Here is a 17227-nt window from a genome sequence, read left to right on the forward strand (position 1 = left end):
GGACTAGGAGACTTTGAAGCAGCCTTTGAAGAGACCCTCTGGTGTCAGGGCTTCTGCCTGAAGCCTCTCAATGCAGCCACTGGGCAGCTTTCTAACCACCTTGGAGCCCTCTCCCAAGCCTTGGGCCAAATGGGAACAATGAAGCTTTTTGAGGAAAAAAAAAAAAAAAGGCTAGGTATGATAATGCTATTGTGATTACGTTTTTAAAAACCCCTGCTCTTGTAAATCAACTATACTATATACATTTAGAACTATATACTGAAAACTTTTGGGATGAAATGGCATGATGTCTCAATATGCTTCAAATATTGCACAAAAAGAGGAAGTGGATGGGGGGACGGAAGGGGCAAGACCACAGATTCATGGGTATTGGGGCTGAATGATGGGTACACAGAAGTTCATTATACTTTGTCTATCCTTTTTTTTTTAGATTTTGTGATCTAATAGAATTTTTTTCTCTTAGTTATCTACTTTATACATATGAGTGTATACATGTCAATCCCAATCTCCCAATTCATCCCACCACCACCACTCCACCCCGTCTGTCTACTCTTGTTACTTTTCAAAATCCTCTCCAATCAGAAGTATTTTATAAGTTCCAGCTGTTACTAGCTCTATGGCTTCAGGGACTCACTTACCCTTTCTAGACTTGGACGGTCTTTAGTTGTAAAACGGGCCCTTCAATGTAAGAGAGGCTAACACCATGTCTGGCACATGGTAGGGTCTGCGACACATTTACCCACCAGCTACTAAGCAGGTATGGAAATATCCATGTGGCTCTGAATACGAAGTGAAGAGGGGGGCTTCCCTGGTGGCGCAGTGGTTGAGAGTCCGCCTGCCGATGCAGGGGACACGGGTTCGTGCCCCGGGCCGGGAAGATCCCACATGCTGCGGAGCGGCTGGGCCCGTGAGCCATGGCCGCTGGGCCTGCGCGTCCGGAGCCTGTGTTCCGCGGCGGGAGAGGCCACAGCAATGGGAGGCCCACGTACCACAAGAAAAACAAAACAAAAAACAAAGTGAAGAGGGTCCCAATCAGACAGAAAGTGAAAGGGAGCTCTTTCTCCCCCATGTGGACTTCTCAGAGAGACCAATTTCAGCTCTGAAGCCACAGCCCCAACCAGGCTCATTATGCTCACTTGAAGAGCCAGGCTGGAGGCACAGGTGCCTGGCTTGTTTCTCCATCAGTGATGGCTCACAGGAGACCCCAGAATGAGCAGTGGGAGCCTCAAGGGCCCTGGGACAGCGCCAAGAGCCCTGGACTGAGCCCTAGTCCCAGCAACCCTGACTGCCCCTGCTCTAGGCCTCAGCTGCCTCACATGAAAAGGCAGGAAGAAGTCGGCCTTTATAATTTTTTTTTCATTGCCGCAGATCTCTTCCTTCAAACAGAAGCTTTGATGAGAGCCAAATACATAAATAAAAACAAGCAGCTCAGGCTGAAGTGGGAATGGGGTAGGAATTCAGAACTGGATTCCTGAGATTTCCCTTTGAAAACCACTGGGTTAGGTCATTTTTAGGTCCTCTTCCAGGGCCAACACACTGATTTTTAGCCTAGTTTTTCTTCTAGGTACTTTTTATTGGCGTATAGTTGCTTTACAATGTTGTGTAGTCTAGTTCTTAAACACTCAGATCATATCCCTTAAATATGAACTGGGCAGAGGAGAAGGAAGGAAGAGGGAAGAGATGGAGACGCTCGCCCAAGGGGTCACTGGGGACGCTTGAGGCCTGCCAGTCCCTTCCAGGCTGAGCTGGGAGGTTAAGCACCGGGCCTCCATCTTCTCAGGTTCCAGTCCGGTCTGCCACTGGTGGCAAAGGGGAGCTGGGCATAAGCGCTGGGTCTCCGAGCGGGAGGCAAGTGGCCCAAAGGGACAGAAGGGACAGATGGGTGCTAAGAAGGGAATGTGGTACTCCAAGTCCTGGGGAGCAGCCACCCCTAGGGCAGGGGACAGGGACAAGGTGCCTTTTGGAGCCTGCAAGGGATCCACAGCGCTGAAACTCACGCTCCTGAAGTCAAGGGGTTACAGGAGAAATTTTCCACGTCAGAGCGGTGCCTGGAGTTCCTAAGTAGGCCACCTGCTCAGCAGCAGCCCCTCCCCTCCTCATTGGTTCTCTGAGCTCACAGGCTACACACACATCCAACAAATTCCAGCTGCAGAAATTAATCCGTGGCCCCATGGCCCTTGCTTTGAAGGCTCCATCAGTCAGTTCCAAGAGCCACGGGCTCAGAGCCGGAAGGAGGCTGTGGAAAGTCACCTTGAAGGCCAACATAAAGCATGCACGGGCACTGACTCCAAACCCCCACTGAGCCCGCTCTTCAGAGACTGCACACAAGTGTCCCACGTCATAGTTCTGGAACGTTCTCTATCATCTTCAAGCTTCTGGACTGGTTTTTTTCTGCTCCTTGGGAATATCTCCTCAACCACCTCATAGAGCCAGAGTTTATTATCAAGAGCACTGGCCATGGTTCAAATACTGCTCCACTACTTCAGTGGAGTGAGGCCTTAGGTACATCCCTGAACCGCTCTGGGCCTCTGTTTCCTCACCTGCAAAGTGGGGATAATAGGACCCGCCCTAGTGGCTTCACACAATTATTGGAAGCACTTTGTAAACTTAAAAGTGGGGATCCTAGTGAAAACGCTGTCCCAAATTGAAGGTGCAAGGGTACAGGAAAGAGAGGACACAGGGCTGAGTCACTGCACAACTTGAGACAAATCGCTTTCCAGATCTAGGCCTCAGTTTCCTCTTTGTGAAATAAGAGGATGCTTGCAAAGGTCTGCAGGCTTTCCCTAAGCACTAATATCTTCTGACCCCTTCAACTTTTAAAATTATCCCCAAGACAAGGACTTCCCTGGTGGCACAGTGGTTAAGAATCCACCTGCCTAATACAGGGGGCACGGGTTTGATCCCTGGTCTGGGAAGATCCCACATGCTGCGGAGCAACTAAGCCCATGCGCCGCAACTACTGAAGCCCATGTGCCTAGAGCCCGCACTCCGCAGCAAGAGAAGCCACCGCGACGAGAAGCCCTCAGCTGTAACGAAGAATAGCCCCTGCTCGCCGCAACTAGAGAAAAGCCCATGAGCAGCAACGAAGACTCAACGTGGCCAAAAGTAAATAAATAAATAAATTTATTTTTTTTAAATGGGGCTAGTGATAAATAGGGTTTTATGTGATTGGACAAAAAAATATAGGACAGATTCTCAGCTTATAATAAGATCTTAGTAAACAGTAGTTAACACTATTATTTACACTCTGAGGAGCTACCCCACAGGGGAGTGATTCCTATTAGGCAAATAATGGACAGAAGCAAATACAGTTTCCCTAGGCCCCTAGCACAATCAAAATCAAGATTTTGATTACAGAGCACTAGATTTCTAGGAAAAGCGAAACAGAACAAATCAATGAGGCGGGTATTTCTCTTAGAGAGAATACATACCTGAGAACATAACTGAACCCCTCTGAAACCCTCCTCCCTTGGGATTCTCAGCTCTCCTGACCTCATGTACCTTCCCCTCCTAGCATTTCCATCTGTCCTGTCAGGTGGATGCCTCCCCCACATATCTGTCCAACCTTAACATCACTACTGAGCTCAAATTCAAAGTGTCTAGAACTGAACTCATCTTTAACCCCACCCAAGTCTACATTTCCTCTTGGATTCTGTTACAAGCTTCACTTCCCAACTGCTGACATTCAAACCTATGTTTGAATCTGATGTGCCATCTACTGTCTGGGCAACTTACAAGTAACTTCTCTCCAGGCCTCAGTTTTTCTCACCTGTGAAATGGGAAAGCAAGACTAGGCGAGTTCTAAAAACTCTTCCAAAGTTTAAATTTTTTTATTATTATTATTATTTTTTTTTTGGCAGCACCACACGGCTTGCGGGACTTAGTTCCCCAACCAGGGATCGAACCTGCACCCTTGGCAGTGAAAGCGCAGAGTCCTAACCACTGGACCTCCAGGGAATTCCCTAAAATTTTTTGAAGTCTATGATTTTAAACCAACTTTAAAAGGTCTAGGAAGGAGGGAGGGACAAATTAGGAGTATGGGATTAACAGATATAAGCTACTATACATAAAATAGTAAGCAAAAAAGATTTACTGTATAACAAAGGGAAATATATCCAATATCTTGCTTTTTGTGTTTTTTTATTATTTTTTTTTAATCTTCATTGGAGTGTAATTGCTTTACAATGCTGTATTAGTTTCTGCTGTACAACAAAGTGAATCAGCTATAAGTATACATATATCCCCATATTCCCTCCCTCTTGAGCCTCGCTCCCACCCTCCCTATCCCACCCCTCTAGGTCGTCACAAAGCATGGAGCTGATCTCCCTGTGATATGCAGCAGCTTCCCGCTAGCCATCCATTTTACATTTGGTAGTGTATATATCCAATATCTTGTAATAACCTATAATGGAAAATGTATATATATATATGAATCATTTTGCTATATACATGAAACTAATACAATATTGTTAAGTCAACTATACTTCAATTTTTAAAAAAAGATTAGGAACTTCCCTGGTGGCGCAGTGGTTAAGACTCTGAGCTCCCCATGCAGGGGTCCCTGGTTTGATCCCTGGTCAGGGAACTAGATCCCACATTCATGCCACAACTAAGAGTTTGAATGCCACAACTATCGAGCCTGCCTGCTGCAACTAAGACCCAGAGCAACCTAAATAAATAAATACTAAAAATAAATATTAGTAATAATAATAAGGTCTGGGGGGGCAAGGATATATTGGGAGACTGGGATTGGCATATATACACTACTCTATATAAAATAGATAACTAATAAGGACCTACTGTATAGCACAGGGAAACTCTACTCAATACTCTGTAATGGCCTATATGAGAAAAAGAATCTAAAACAGAGTGGATATATGTATACATATAACTGATTCACTTTGCTGTACACCTGAAATTAACACAACCTTGTAAATCAACTATACTCCAATAAAAATTTTTTTTAAAAAGGGTCCAAAAAATAAAATAAAAATAAGGTCTGGGGACAAATCAGCTACCTTTGATTTCTAAGGAGTAATAATTTAGTCTTCTCCCTAAATACCACCAGTCAAGGGCAGAGCCCATGTCTGACGAGTCTTAGCACCTCCTGCAGGGCCAGACACAACACAGACACCTGGTAAATTTGTGAGTGAAGAATGAATGGACTGGTGGCGCAGTGGTTAAGAATCCGCCTGCCAATGCAGGGGACACATGTTCAAGCTCTGGTCCGGGAAGATCCCACATGCCACAGAGCAACTAAGCCCGTGTGTCACAACTACTGAAGCCCGCATGCCTAGAGCCCGTGCTCCACAACAAGAGAAGCCACCGCAATGAGAAGCCCGCGCACCACAACGAAGAGTAGCCCCCGCTTGCCACAACTAGAGAGAGCCCCCGCACAGCAACAAAGACCCAGTGCCAAAAATAAATAAATAATTTATAAAAAAAAGGAATGGAGGAGGGTTAGGATTAGAGTAGGAAGTCATAAAGCAAAAGCATGAGCTTTGGAAGCACCCGGGGCTGGGTTTGGATCCTGTCTCCACCGCCCACTAGCTGTGTGAGCAGCTCCCTCTGAGCTTCAGATCCCCCATCTGGAAAACAGAACATAACACTTACTTTATGATTATTGGTGAGGACAAAATGAGGTCATATGGTAAACATACAGTAAAAGATAGGTGATTACTATTCTAATGGGATGAATAAATGAATACTGAATGAGGTGATTTGTCATGAAGATTTTTTAAGAAAAGGGGCCAAAGAAAGCATCAGTTGGCTTGGGTACCCTCATTAGACAGTACCCTCATTAGAAATACAGTAAAGAGATAATATGCAAGTCTCCCCATAGCCATGGGCCCTCCCAACCCTCAGTAACATAAGAACAGACAATGAGTGGGGACACTGTACTTTATGGATACGTTTTCTCAGAGGGTTTAAAGCACCTTCAGAGACAGCAAGAATTATCTCTTCCCCAATCTCCCTATCCCCCCAACTCCCAACCCATAGATGTGAAAATATCCCAGTCTTTTTACATGAACTCTCCTAGCGATCCTGGGGGTGGGGGGCACAGATTACAGCATCAAACAGACCCACACAGATGCAGTCACCTGATTCACAACAAAGTCACCTGATGCAGTGCCATGGGGAGAGGGTGTTTCTTCAATAATGGTACTAATCAACTGGATATCCATATAGGAAAAAGAAAGGATCTTGACCCCTATCTCATACCAAGCACAAAAATCAATTCCAGATGAACTACATATGTACATGTGAGAGTTCAAACACCAAAGCTTTTCAAGAAAAACATATGAATATCTTTGTGATCTCAGAGTATGCAAAATTTTCTTAATTTTATGAGACACAAAACAAACTAATGGACCAGAAAGCGCTAAATGGTCTATGTTAAAATGAAGACTGTCTGTTAGTTCAAAGACATCTTTAAGAGTGTGAAAAGTAGGAGATGATTTTGGAATATGTACTAACATCCAGAATACAGAAAGAACCTTTATGTTATGGGCTGAATTGTGCCCATAACATTGGGCACAATTGTGCCCCCCAAATTTATATGTTGAACTTCTAACCCCCAGTAACTCAGTAAGTAACCGTATTTGGAGATAAAGTCTTTAAAGAGGTAATTAAAATGAGGTCTTTAGGGTGGCCCCTAATCCAGTAAGACTGGTGTTCTCATAAGAAGAGGAGATTAGGGCTTCCCTGGTGGCACAGTGGTTGAGAGTCCGCCTGCCTATGCAGGGGACACGGGTTCGTGCCCCGGTCCAGGAAGATCCCACATGCCGCAGAGCAGCTGGGCCTGTGTGAGCCATGGCCGCTGAGCCTGCGTGTCCGGAGCCTGTGCTCCGCAACGGGAGAGGCCACAACAGTGAGAGGCCCACATACCGAAAAAAAAAAAAAAAAGAAGAGGAGATTAGACACAGATACAAACAGAGGGAACACCATGGGAAGACACAAGAAGACAGCCGTCTATAAGCCAAGGAGAGAGACCTTCAAAGAAACTTAACCCTGCTGACACCTTGATCTTGGACTTCCAGCTCCAGAATTATGAGAAAAAATTTTTCTGTTGTTTAAGTCATCCATTCTGTGGTACTTTGTTATGTTTGGCCCTAGCAAACTGATACACCTTACAAACAATAAGAGACAATCTTTACCATAAACAAAACAAAAAGACAACCTGCAGACTGGGAGAAAATATTCACAAACGATGAGACCAGCAAGGGCTTAATTTCCAAAATATACAAACAATTCATACAACTCAATATCAAAACAAACAAACAAACAAACCAAAGAAAAACAATCAAAAAATGGGCAGAAGGGCTTCCCTGGTGGCGCAGTGGTTGAGAGTCCGCCTGCCAATGCCAGGGGCACGGGTTTGTGGCCCGGTCTGGGAAGATCCCACATGCCGCGGAGCAGCTGGGCCCGTGAGCCATGGCCGCTGAGCCTACGCGTCCGGAGCCTGTGCTCCGCAACGGGAGAGGCCACAACAGTGAGAGGCCCGCATACTGCAAAAAAAGAATGGCCAGAATCGAAAAGTCTATAAATAATAAATGCTGGAGAGGGTGTGCAGAAAAGGGAACCCTCCTACACCATTGGTAGGAATGTAAATTGGTGTAGTCACTGTGGAGAACAATATGGAGGTTCCTTAAAATACTAAAAATAGGAACTTCCCTGGTGGCTCAGTGGTTAAGAATCCACCTGCCAATGCGGGGGACACGGTTTCAATCCCTGGTCCGGGAGGACCGCACATGCCGCGGAGCAACTAAGCCCATGTGCCACAACTACTGAGCCTGTGCTCTAGAGCCCGGGAGCCACGACTACTGAGCCCATATGCCACAGCTACTGAAGACTGCATACCTATAGCCCGTGCTCCGGAACAAAAGAAGCCACCTCAATGAGAAGCCCGTGCACCACAATGAAGAGTAGCCCCCACTCCCTGCAACTATTGAGAAAGCCCGCACACAACAAAGACCCAATGCAGCCAATTTATTTATTTATTTATTTATTTTAAAAAAGAGAAAAATCTTAAAAAAAAAAAGGGACTTCCCTGGTGGCACAGTGGTTAAGAATCCGCCTGCCAATGCAGGGGACACGGGTTTGAGCCCTGGTCCAGGAAGATCCCACATGCCGTGGAGCAACAAGCCTGTGCACCACAACTACTGAGCCTGTGCTCTAGAGCCCACGAGCCACAACTACTGTGTCCACGTGCTGCAACTACTGAAGCCCACGTGCTCTAGAGCCCATGCTCTGCAACAAGAGAAGTCACTGGAATGAGAAGCCCGTGCACCGCAACGAAGAGTAGCCCCGCTTGCTGAAACTAGAGAAAGCCCACGCGCATCAACGAAGACCTAACACAGCCAAAAAATAAATTAATTTAAAAGAAAACCAAACACTAAAAATAGAGTTACCATATGATCCAGCAATCCCACTCCTAGGCATATATCCCGAAAGACAGAAAGCTCTATTTAGAAAAGATACATGTACCCCAATGTTCACAGGAGCACTATTTACAATAGCCAAGACATGGAAATAACCTCAGGGTCCATCAGCTAATGAATGGATAAAAATGTGGTGTGTGTGTGTGTGTGTGTGTGTGTGTGTGTGTGTAATATATATATATAATATATACGCACACACAACGGAATATTACTCAGCCATTAAAAAGAATGAAATAATGCCATTTGCAGCAACATGGATGGACCTAGAAATTATTATAGTAAGTGAAGTAAGTCAAAGACAAATATTATATTATATCAATTATACATGGAATCTTAAAAAAATGATACAAATGAACTTATTTACAAAACAGAAACAGACTCACAGACATAGAAGACAATCTTATGCTTATCAAAGGGTAATGTGGGGGAAGGGATAAATTAGGAATTTGGGATTAATAGATACACAGTACTATATATAAAATAAATAAGAACCCACTGTATAGCACAGGGAACTATACTCAATATCTTATAATAGCCTATAATGGAAAAGAATCTGATACACACACACACACACACACACACACACACACAGGTATAACTGAATCACTTTGCTGTACACATGAAACTAACACAACGTAAATCAACTATACTTCAATAAAAAATTTTTTTTAAAATAAGAAACAACCTCTAAAATAATGAAGAAAAGACTTGATCAAACATTTCATAAAAGAAGATATCCAGGGGCTTCCCTGGTGGCGCAGTGGTTCAGAGTCCGCCTGCCGATGCAGGGGACACGGGTTCGTGCCCCGGTCCAGGAAGATCCCACATGCCGCGGAGCGGCTGGGCCCGTGAGCCCTGGCCGCTGAGCCTGTGCGTCCGGAGCCTGTGCTCCGCAATGGGAGAGGCCACGACAGTGAGAGGCCCGCGTTAAAAAAAAAAAAAAGAAGATATCCAAATAGCAAATAAACATATGAAATGGAGGTCAATTTCGTCAATCATTAGAAAAATGACAAGTGAAACACAGTGAAATAGAACTATACTCCCATCAGCATGGAGGCATGACTACAATGAACATGATGAACACACCAACTCTGGGTAAGGATATGGTGCAATCAGAACCAGAACAATCCGCTGGACAATTACTTGACAGGATCTACTAAAACTGAACATATACGTAAATTCTGACCCAAGCAATTCTGCTCTTAAGTATATGCCCAACAGAAATGCATCCATTTGTTCACCAATCATGCCTAGAATGTTCATAGCAGCACTATGCATACAACCTTAAACTGGCAGTTACCCAAGTACCCACTAATAGAATGAATAAATCAATTGTGAAATAATCACATAATGGAAAACTATATAGCAATGAAAATAAATCATCTACAACTGCACACAACAATATGGATGAATCTCGTAAACACAAGGTTGAGTGGTAAAACGCCAAAACCAAAAGAGGACAGACACCCTGTATGATTCCACTAACACAAAGTATGAAAACAGGCAAAATTCATCCACACTATTAGAAGAAGCCAGGACAACAGTGGAGGGAGTGACTGGATGGGAATTCAAGGGGGGTTTGACCCTGGGCTTCCAATTACCCTGGTGTGTTCAATTTGTTAAAATTATACAAATTTTCACAACAGGATTACTATATGTGCACTTTTCTATATGCATATTAGACTTCAAGAAAAAAGCTTTCATTTTAATCGCACAGTGCCACCACTTTTTGTTTTGGTTCTTTAGAGATGAGGAGCTAAAAACAGAGGCTAGGTGCCGGTCTTCCAGCAGGCAGATAAACAGGGCTGACAGAAAAAAGCCCAATTTTAGGAGATTAGAGAAGAGTCTGCCCTAATAGCTGGCTGTGCACCACCCGCTTCTCAGACAGTCGCCTCCCAAGATACAGGGCCTGGGGAGGGGACAAGAGGCTAGAAGACAGGCTGAGATCCCCCACTAACTACGAGGGATGGTCCAGCCTCCCCCATACTCTGCCATCCACAGCAGAACTTTCATTTGTGGGAATTCCCTGGTGGTCTAGTGGTTAGGACTCCACGCTCTCACTGCCGAGGGCATGGGTTCAATCCCTGGTCGGGGAACTAAGATTCCGCAAGACATGTGGCATGGCGAAAAACAAAAAAGAAATCCCATTTGTGTTAGGGACATGGTTACGTCACCCAGCAACCCTGGGGAGTCACTCCTTCCCCCCTCTCAGTCCACATGGTTCAGCTAGGCTGGGTGTGGGATTTTGCTCCCCATTTTAGCTGCCATGTGGAGAGAAACTTGCCGGAGAATGAAGCAGAAAGAGGAAGCCAAAAAAAGGGAAGCAAAAATGAAAAGTAGGAGCCAAGATCTTGAGATCTTCTTGGCACACCTGGATCTAGAAATGCCTAAGGTCACATCCTGAACCTATTACGTAAACCGCTGAATTCTGTTTTGCTTAGGACAGATTGAGTTAACATTTGTCACTTATGTCACTATGACAAATCTTCCCCTTCACCACTCTCCAGAAGCCTGTGTGCACTCTCAGTGGGAATAATCCTACCCGCTGCTAACTGCCATTACAGGCATCCCTCACGGTGTTATACCTTTACAAAGCACGAAAATTCACCAATCCGTTCGATCATTACAGAAATGCCAAGAGACATAGGCTGCAGGTATTACTACTATTCCCACTTTTTGGGCGGATTTTTTGGCGGCATTGTGCGACATGCGGGATCTTAGTTAGTTCCCCGACCAGGGATTGAACCCATGCCCCCTGCACTGGGAGCAAGGAGTCTTAACCACTGGACCACCAGGGAAGTCTCACTATTCCCGCTTTCTTTGCCATCCTAGACTTTTCTGAGAGCCGGCAAGGACGTCAGGACCATCTAATTGAATCCCCTCGCTCTCACAATGAGAAGAATGAGGCTCAAGGAAAGAGGCAGCCTGGATACAACCAGAGAATAACAAAACTACAAAGGGCTTGAAAATTCTTCAAAAGCGTGAGGGCAACATTACTGAGACTGTGATGTTCCCTGATCCCCAGATTTGAGAATCTGGCTTTAATCCTTGTCCATAAAGAGAACTTCATCGGATCCACATTCTGCAATTAGAATAATAATGGGGACCATTTCGTCATCCGCCATAATGCTAAGCATTCATTCATTCTCTTACAGGATCCTTCTTTGAGGCAGGTTCTGCTCTTAGCTCCATTTTGTAGCTGAGGAGTAGCTTGCCCCAAATCACTCAGCCAAGTAGCAGAGCTGAGTCCCAACAACAAAGGCTGGGGGTGGGTTGAGGCACCAGAGAGAGTCACCTGTGCCAAGATTTGATTTACGGGGTCCATCACCCCATCTTCTGCTCACTGCTGGAAGGCTGCCTCCTTCTGTTCTGATGTCCACTTCCTTCAGCATTTCTAGAATCCAGCTTAAAAAAAAAAAATCTATCTCCTGAGCAAGCCCTCACCAGTTAACTGAGATCCTTCTGTCAACAGCAGCACCTCCTTATAGCCAACTGGTCCTCCTTCTTCTTTTTCTTTTTTTCCGCCACATGTCATGCGGGATCTTAGTTCCCCAAACCAGGGATGGAACCCGCGCCCGTTGCAGTGGAAGTGCTGAGTCTTAATCACTGGACCGCCAAGGAAGTCCCTGGTTCTCCCTTCTGAGTTAACACATCTCTGGGTCAATATTCAGGCTGGGGACTTCCCTGGTGGTGCAGTGGTTAAGAATCCACCTGCCAATGCAGGGGACATGGGTTCGAGCCCTGGTCCGGGAAGATCCCACATGCCGCGGAGCAACTGAGTCCATGCACCACAACTACTGAGCCTGCGCGCTAGAGCCCGCGAGCCACAACTACTGAGCCCGTGCACCACAACTACTGAAGCCCGCATGCCTAGAGTCCGTGCTCCGCAACAAGAGAAGCCACTGCAATGAGAAGCCCATGCACCGCAACGAAGAGTAGCCCCCACTCGCGGCAACAAGAGAAAGCCGTGGGCAGCAACAAAGACCCAACACAGCCAAAAATTAATTAATTAATTTTATAAATAATAATAATAATTCAGGCTGGATCTCTGCACACCCACTGGTCAGCTGCCTTCATTCTCCATACAACCACAAGAGTCAGCTTTTATAGAGCTTAAATCAGATCACATTACTTCACACCCACCAGGATGGCTAGCATCAAAAAGAGAGAAAAAAATAAATAAATAAAATAAAATAAAATTTAAAAAAAGACAGACAGGGCTTCCCTGGTGGCGCAGTGGTTGGGAGTCCGCCTGCCGATGCAGGGGACACGGGTTCGGGCCCCGGTCCGGGAGGATTCCACATGCCGCGGAGTGGCTGGGCCCGTGAGCCATGGCCGCTAAGCCTGCACGTCCGGAGCCTGTGCTCCGCAACGTGAGAGGCCACAACAGTGAGAGGCCTGCGTACCGCAAAAAAAAAACAAAAAAAAAAAGACAGACAGACAGACAGGCACACACACACACACACACACACACACACAAGACAGACAATAACAAGTGTGGGTAAAGATGTAGAGAAATTAGAACCCTCGTATGTTGCTAATGGGAATTTAAAATGGCGCAGCTACTTTGGTAACTGTCAGAGGAGATTAAATGTAGTTACCCTATAACCCAACAATTCCCTTCCTACGTATATACCCCAAAGAAGTGAATATGTATGTTCACACTAAAACTTGTACATGAATAGTCATAGCAGCATTATTCATAATACCCAAGAAGTAGAAACAACTAAAATGTACATCAACAGACGAATGAGTAAACAAAACGAGGTCTATCCATATAATGGGATACTGTTCGGCCTTAAAAAGTAATAAAGTACTGAGACTTGTTACAACATAGATGAACCTCGAAAACATGAGGCCAAGTGAAAGAAGCCACACACAAAGGACCACATATTATGATTCCACTTTTATGGAAAATCCAGAAGAGACAAACCCACAGAGGCAAAAAGCAGACTGGCTGTCAGGGGATGGAAGGAGAGGGGACTTGGGAGGTACAAGGCTCACTTTGGGGGTGATGAAAATGTTCTGGAATTAGTTCGTGGTAATGGTTGCACAACATTGTGAATATATTAGGAACCACTGGGGAATTCCCTGGCGGTCCAGTGGTTTCACTGCTGTGGCCCAAGTTCAATCCCTGGTCAGGGAACTAAGGTCCTGCAAGCCATGCAACGTGGCCAAAAAGAAAAAAAGAACCACTGAATTGCACACTTTAAAATGGTTAGATGGTGAATTTTATGGTATATGAATTCTATCTCAATTTAAAAAATATTTTTAATTCCCCCCCCCCCAAGAAAATAATCAGATCACAAAGCTACCCACCTCACCACACTTTGAAACTCCCCAGTGGCCTCCCATCACCCAAGCAGTTAAACCCAAATTCCCCACCAGGGCCTAGAAGGTCCTATGTGGGCCTGGCCCTGCAACTTCTCCCACCTCTCCTACTACTTCCCCCCCTCACTCCTTCCACCCTTTGCCCTTGTTCATTCCTCCAACTGGAATGTTCTTTCCCACAGCTGGCTTCTCATCAGTCAGGTCTCTGTCCAAACGTCCTCATCACCTCCACCCAGAGGCCCTCCCTGACCACCCCCCACCTAAAACAAAACACAGCTCCAGCAAGCTCCACCCCATTACCCTGCTTTACTTCTTCGTATCCCTTATCACCCTCTGAAAAGACGTAAATTTTTTTAAAACTATTTATTTCTTTGTTGCCTGTCACTCCAACCAAGAGGGCAGGGATCTTGTCTGTCCTGCTCACAGCTGTGAATGAGCCTACCACGTAGGAGCTACTTGAGAAACACTTCTGGAAAGAATGGATGTATTGACCAACTTCCTGTAAAATCTGAAAGGCAGCCCACTACCTGGTCAGGAGTCCGGGGCACTCAGTGAGTCCAGCCGAGCTCTGCAGGTGCTCAGCGCCAAGCCCTGCCCTAGACCTGTCTGGAACCCTGAAGAAGCAGGAAGAATGATCCCTCCCCTTGAAAGTTCTGAAAGTCTTTTAGGGGTCACACAGCACCCAGTGTTTACCCAGCAACCCACAAACAAACGCAAAGGAGAGAGCTAAGATTGCCTTGATGACACCGAAGCTGGAGGCTAGGGTCCAAATCAGCCTCATACAACTGCACTGGCAAACACCCTCTAAAACAGCTTCTTACGGCTTTGCAATCTGACCCGTTCTCCAGAATGAGATGGTTGCAGCTCACACCTGCTCCTGCCTCCTCGCATGGGAACTTTCTTTGCAGAGGCAGTTAAATATCCAAAGAGGCAGGTGGTATAAGCCTCGTCCCCTGCCACTACCACGCCCCCCCAATTCAGCATCTCTGGGCCACGCACACACACAGCAACTTACCCACTAGGAGTTTGACATCTCGGACTGTGAAATCAGGGTCAGGCATCCTCGAAAAAGAGGAACACAGACATTTGATGAGAAGAAATAACAGGGTTAGACCCAACAATGGGGGCAGAGGGAGGCCATTTTTCCAAGAGAGTTGCCTGGTTCTCATGCTGGGAGTCCAAAATGGGATAACTCAGCGGGAGGGTCACCCCCCAAACCGGTCAGCAGCTTCCTCACCTCAACGGCAAACCAGACCCTCACTCTCCCTGACACCTGAACTCAGCACAGCTACAGAGAAGAGGATGGACATCCACCGTCCCCCTGCCACATGTCCGGGGAAGACTGAAGTGTGCCGCCAGAGTTGGGCATTCAAACGCTTGCTTTCTTTTAGGGTGGGTAGCCCTCTCTGTGGCTCCTCTTCTAGAAAATACTCTCCATAAGGAGTTGTATGGAGGGTGGGAGGGACCCCTTTTAAGTTTAGAGGAAAAAAAAAATATCGCACCAATTCCAGGGATTTGGTGACACTGGCTATGATGACTGTGATGAGGTTCACTATTAATTAATAGTGATGCCAAAGGTTTAATTTCTGTTGGTAGGAATGATGGCAGTAGATGCTGTGGAGGGAGGGAGGCTGTGATGAAGCCCTTAGCTTCCTCCCCCACCCCTGCCCAAGGGGTGGAAACCTGTTCTTCCAGCCAGCCTCCGGATGGAAGCTCTGAAGAGAATGTAAAACAGACAAGACCCCACGGGAGGCAGGTGCTGGGGCCCAAGCCGAAAGGGGAGACGAGGGCCTAGCATCCTAGGAAACACACCCTCCACAGAAAAGGGCCAGTTTCCCACATAGTGCAAGTCTGAGTAGAAAATATGCATGTAGGCGTCCTGCCTCTGGGCCCAGAAGCTGGCCAATCCCTTTGCAGCTCAGGCCCTGCCTCAGTTTCCTGATTCAGGGGGAGGACACAATTCTCTTCAGGAAGTCACTGTGTGTAATTGGGGTGGGTCGGGGGAAAAAAGTCCACGCTGTTTAAGTACCCTGTGACCTCTCCATCCAAATTCTCTGAAAATCCAGACTCATCTTTAAAGAGTTTTTCCCCTCTGTCAGGCCTTGAACAAGGAGATACAATCCCCAAATAATGAAGAAAAATCCTTCTCAGTGATGAGAGGTAAAGAAAAGGGTGGAAGAAATCCATCCCAAGCCACAAACTGTGTTAGGGAAAGAGACAGGGGAAGAAGCAATTGGTTTCAGCAACTTACTTAATTCCCAGGCCATCCTTTTCTCGAAATATCAGGGGAACTCTGAGAGCTTCTCTCTGCACGTACTCATAGTTGAAATCTGTTTGGAGATTGGAATTAAAACAGGTTGGTTAAGTCATGAAGGAGCAAATGAACCATGATCCATTGGTTAGGGGAAGAAAAACGATGGAGGAAGGGGCAGGGGTTATACTAGATGCAGACACCAGCCCAAAGGGCAAGAGCTCCCTAGAAAATGACAAGGAAATGGATTAGGCAAAGCCCAAGAGAAGCCATGCCAACTATCAGCTCCTCTGCCTACTCAGTCACTGCCTGCATGCCCCACGGGTCAGAACTTGTCAATGAACAGCCCAAGGCTGGAGAGAACTGGGGAGGGAGCCTCATGAAAGAGCCCCACACAGCCCAGTTATCACTGCAAGAGAGGGACGGATGGAGAAACACATCCCAAGCTGAGCTCAGAAAGTAAAGGAACTGCAAAATTGAAGAATGCCACCTGGGAGGATCTGAAGCCCCAGAGAGGAGGCTGGGAGGAGGGTTCTCATTGTAGCCGAGCATCAGGGAAGATCTTATTGTAATATCCTGCATGGTGAAGGGGAGGGGGGAAAAGCCGGTTTCCCTGGAAACTGTGTATCTGGTGCCAAAATAACTAGGGAACTGGGCACAGCTTTGCTGCCTTAATAGTGAAATTCTGCTGCAGCCATCAGAACACTTGCTTCAGCTGGATAACCAAGAGGCATGCTCCCCAGGTGAAGACTGTGTGAAGGGGACATAGTGAGGCCTGAAGAAAACTCACCGCGTAGTTTTCCTGTCTGACTGACGCTTGTCTAGTGTAGACCCCCAACATCCTTATCCAAAGCCCTAGAGCACGAAGGAAGCCTTAGCTTCCATCCTCCTGAGTTCCAAAAGTAGGGGATCTGACCCAACCATATCCCTAAATATGGAGGTGAGGGAGGCGGAGATAAATCCTCATATCCCCAAATCCTCAGGTAACTGAAGCAATTCACAAAGGCACAAGCCCTCCCTGGCCAGTCAGAAGGGAGATAGAGGAGATCCCAGGCCACTGAAGCCCCTGCCCCAGGGAACAGTTCACTAGGGCAGCTTGGGGGAGTGGGGGTAGGGAGAGGCCAAGGCAACTCTGCTCAGAGGAGAGAGAACAAAACCAGAGCCGGGGAAAGTCCTGACCTTAGCAGCTCAGATCCCCAGGAGC

General features: G+C 46.4%; 1 protein-coding gene across 12 annotated transcripts in view; it reads right to left on the bottom strand.

Moving 5' to 3' along the window:
- The window catches only part of KDM2B (lysine demethylase 2B), a 122267-nt gene that overhangs the window by 100862 nt on the left and 4178 nt on the right, over positions 1-17227 (bottom strand). For 11 of the 12 annotated variants that reach the window (XM_067700917.1, XM_067700925.1, XM_067700922.1 and 8 more), the window contains exons 3-4: positions 16024-16102; positions 14788-14834 (exon numbers count right to left, since the gene is read on the bottom strand). In XM_067700917.1, coding sequence (XP_067557018.1) covers positions 14788-14834; positions 16024-16102 — 126 coding nt within the window. The remainder of the gene's footprint in view (positions 1-14787; positions 14835-16023; positions 16103-17227) is intronic. The other variant, XM_067700927.1, reaches the window with a different exon arrangement.

The sequence above is a fragment of the Pseudorca crassidens genome, chromosome 12 (genome assembly GCF_039906515.1).
Source record: "Pseudorca crassidens isolate mPseCra1 chromosome 12, mPseCra1.hap1, whole genome shotgun sequence".
In the NCBI taxonomy this organism is placed as follows: Eukaryota; Metazoa; Chordata; class Mammalia; order Artiodactyla; family Delphinidae; genus Pseudorca; species Pseudorca crassidens.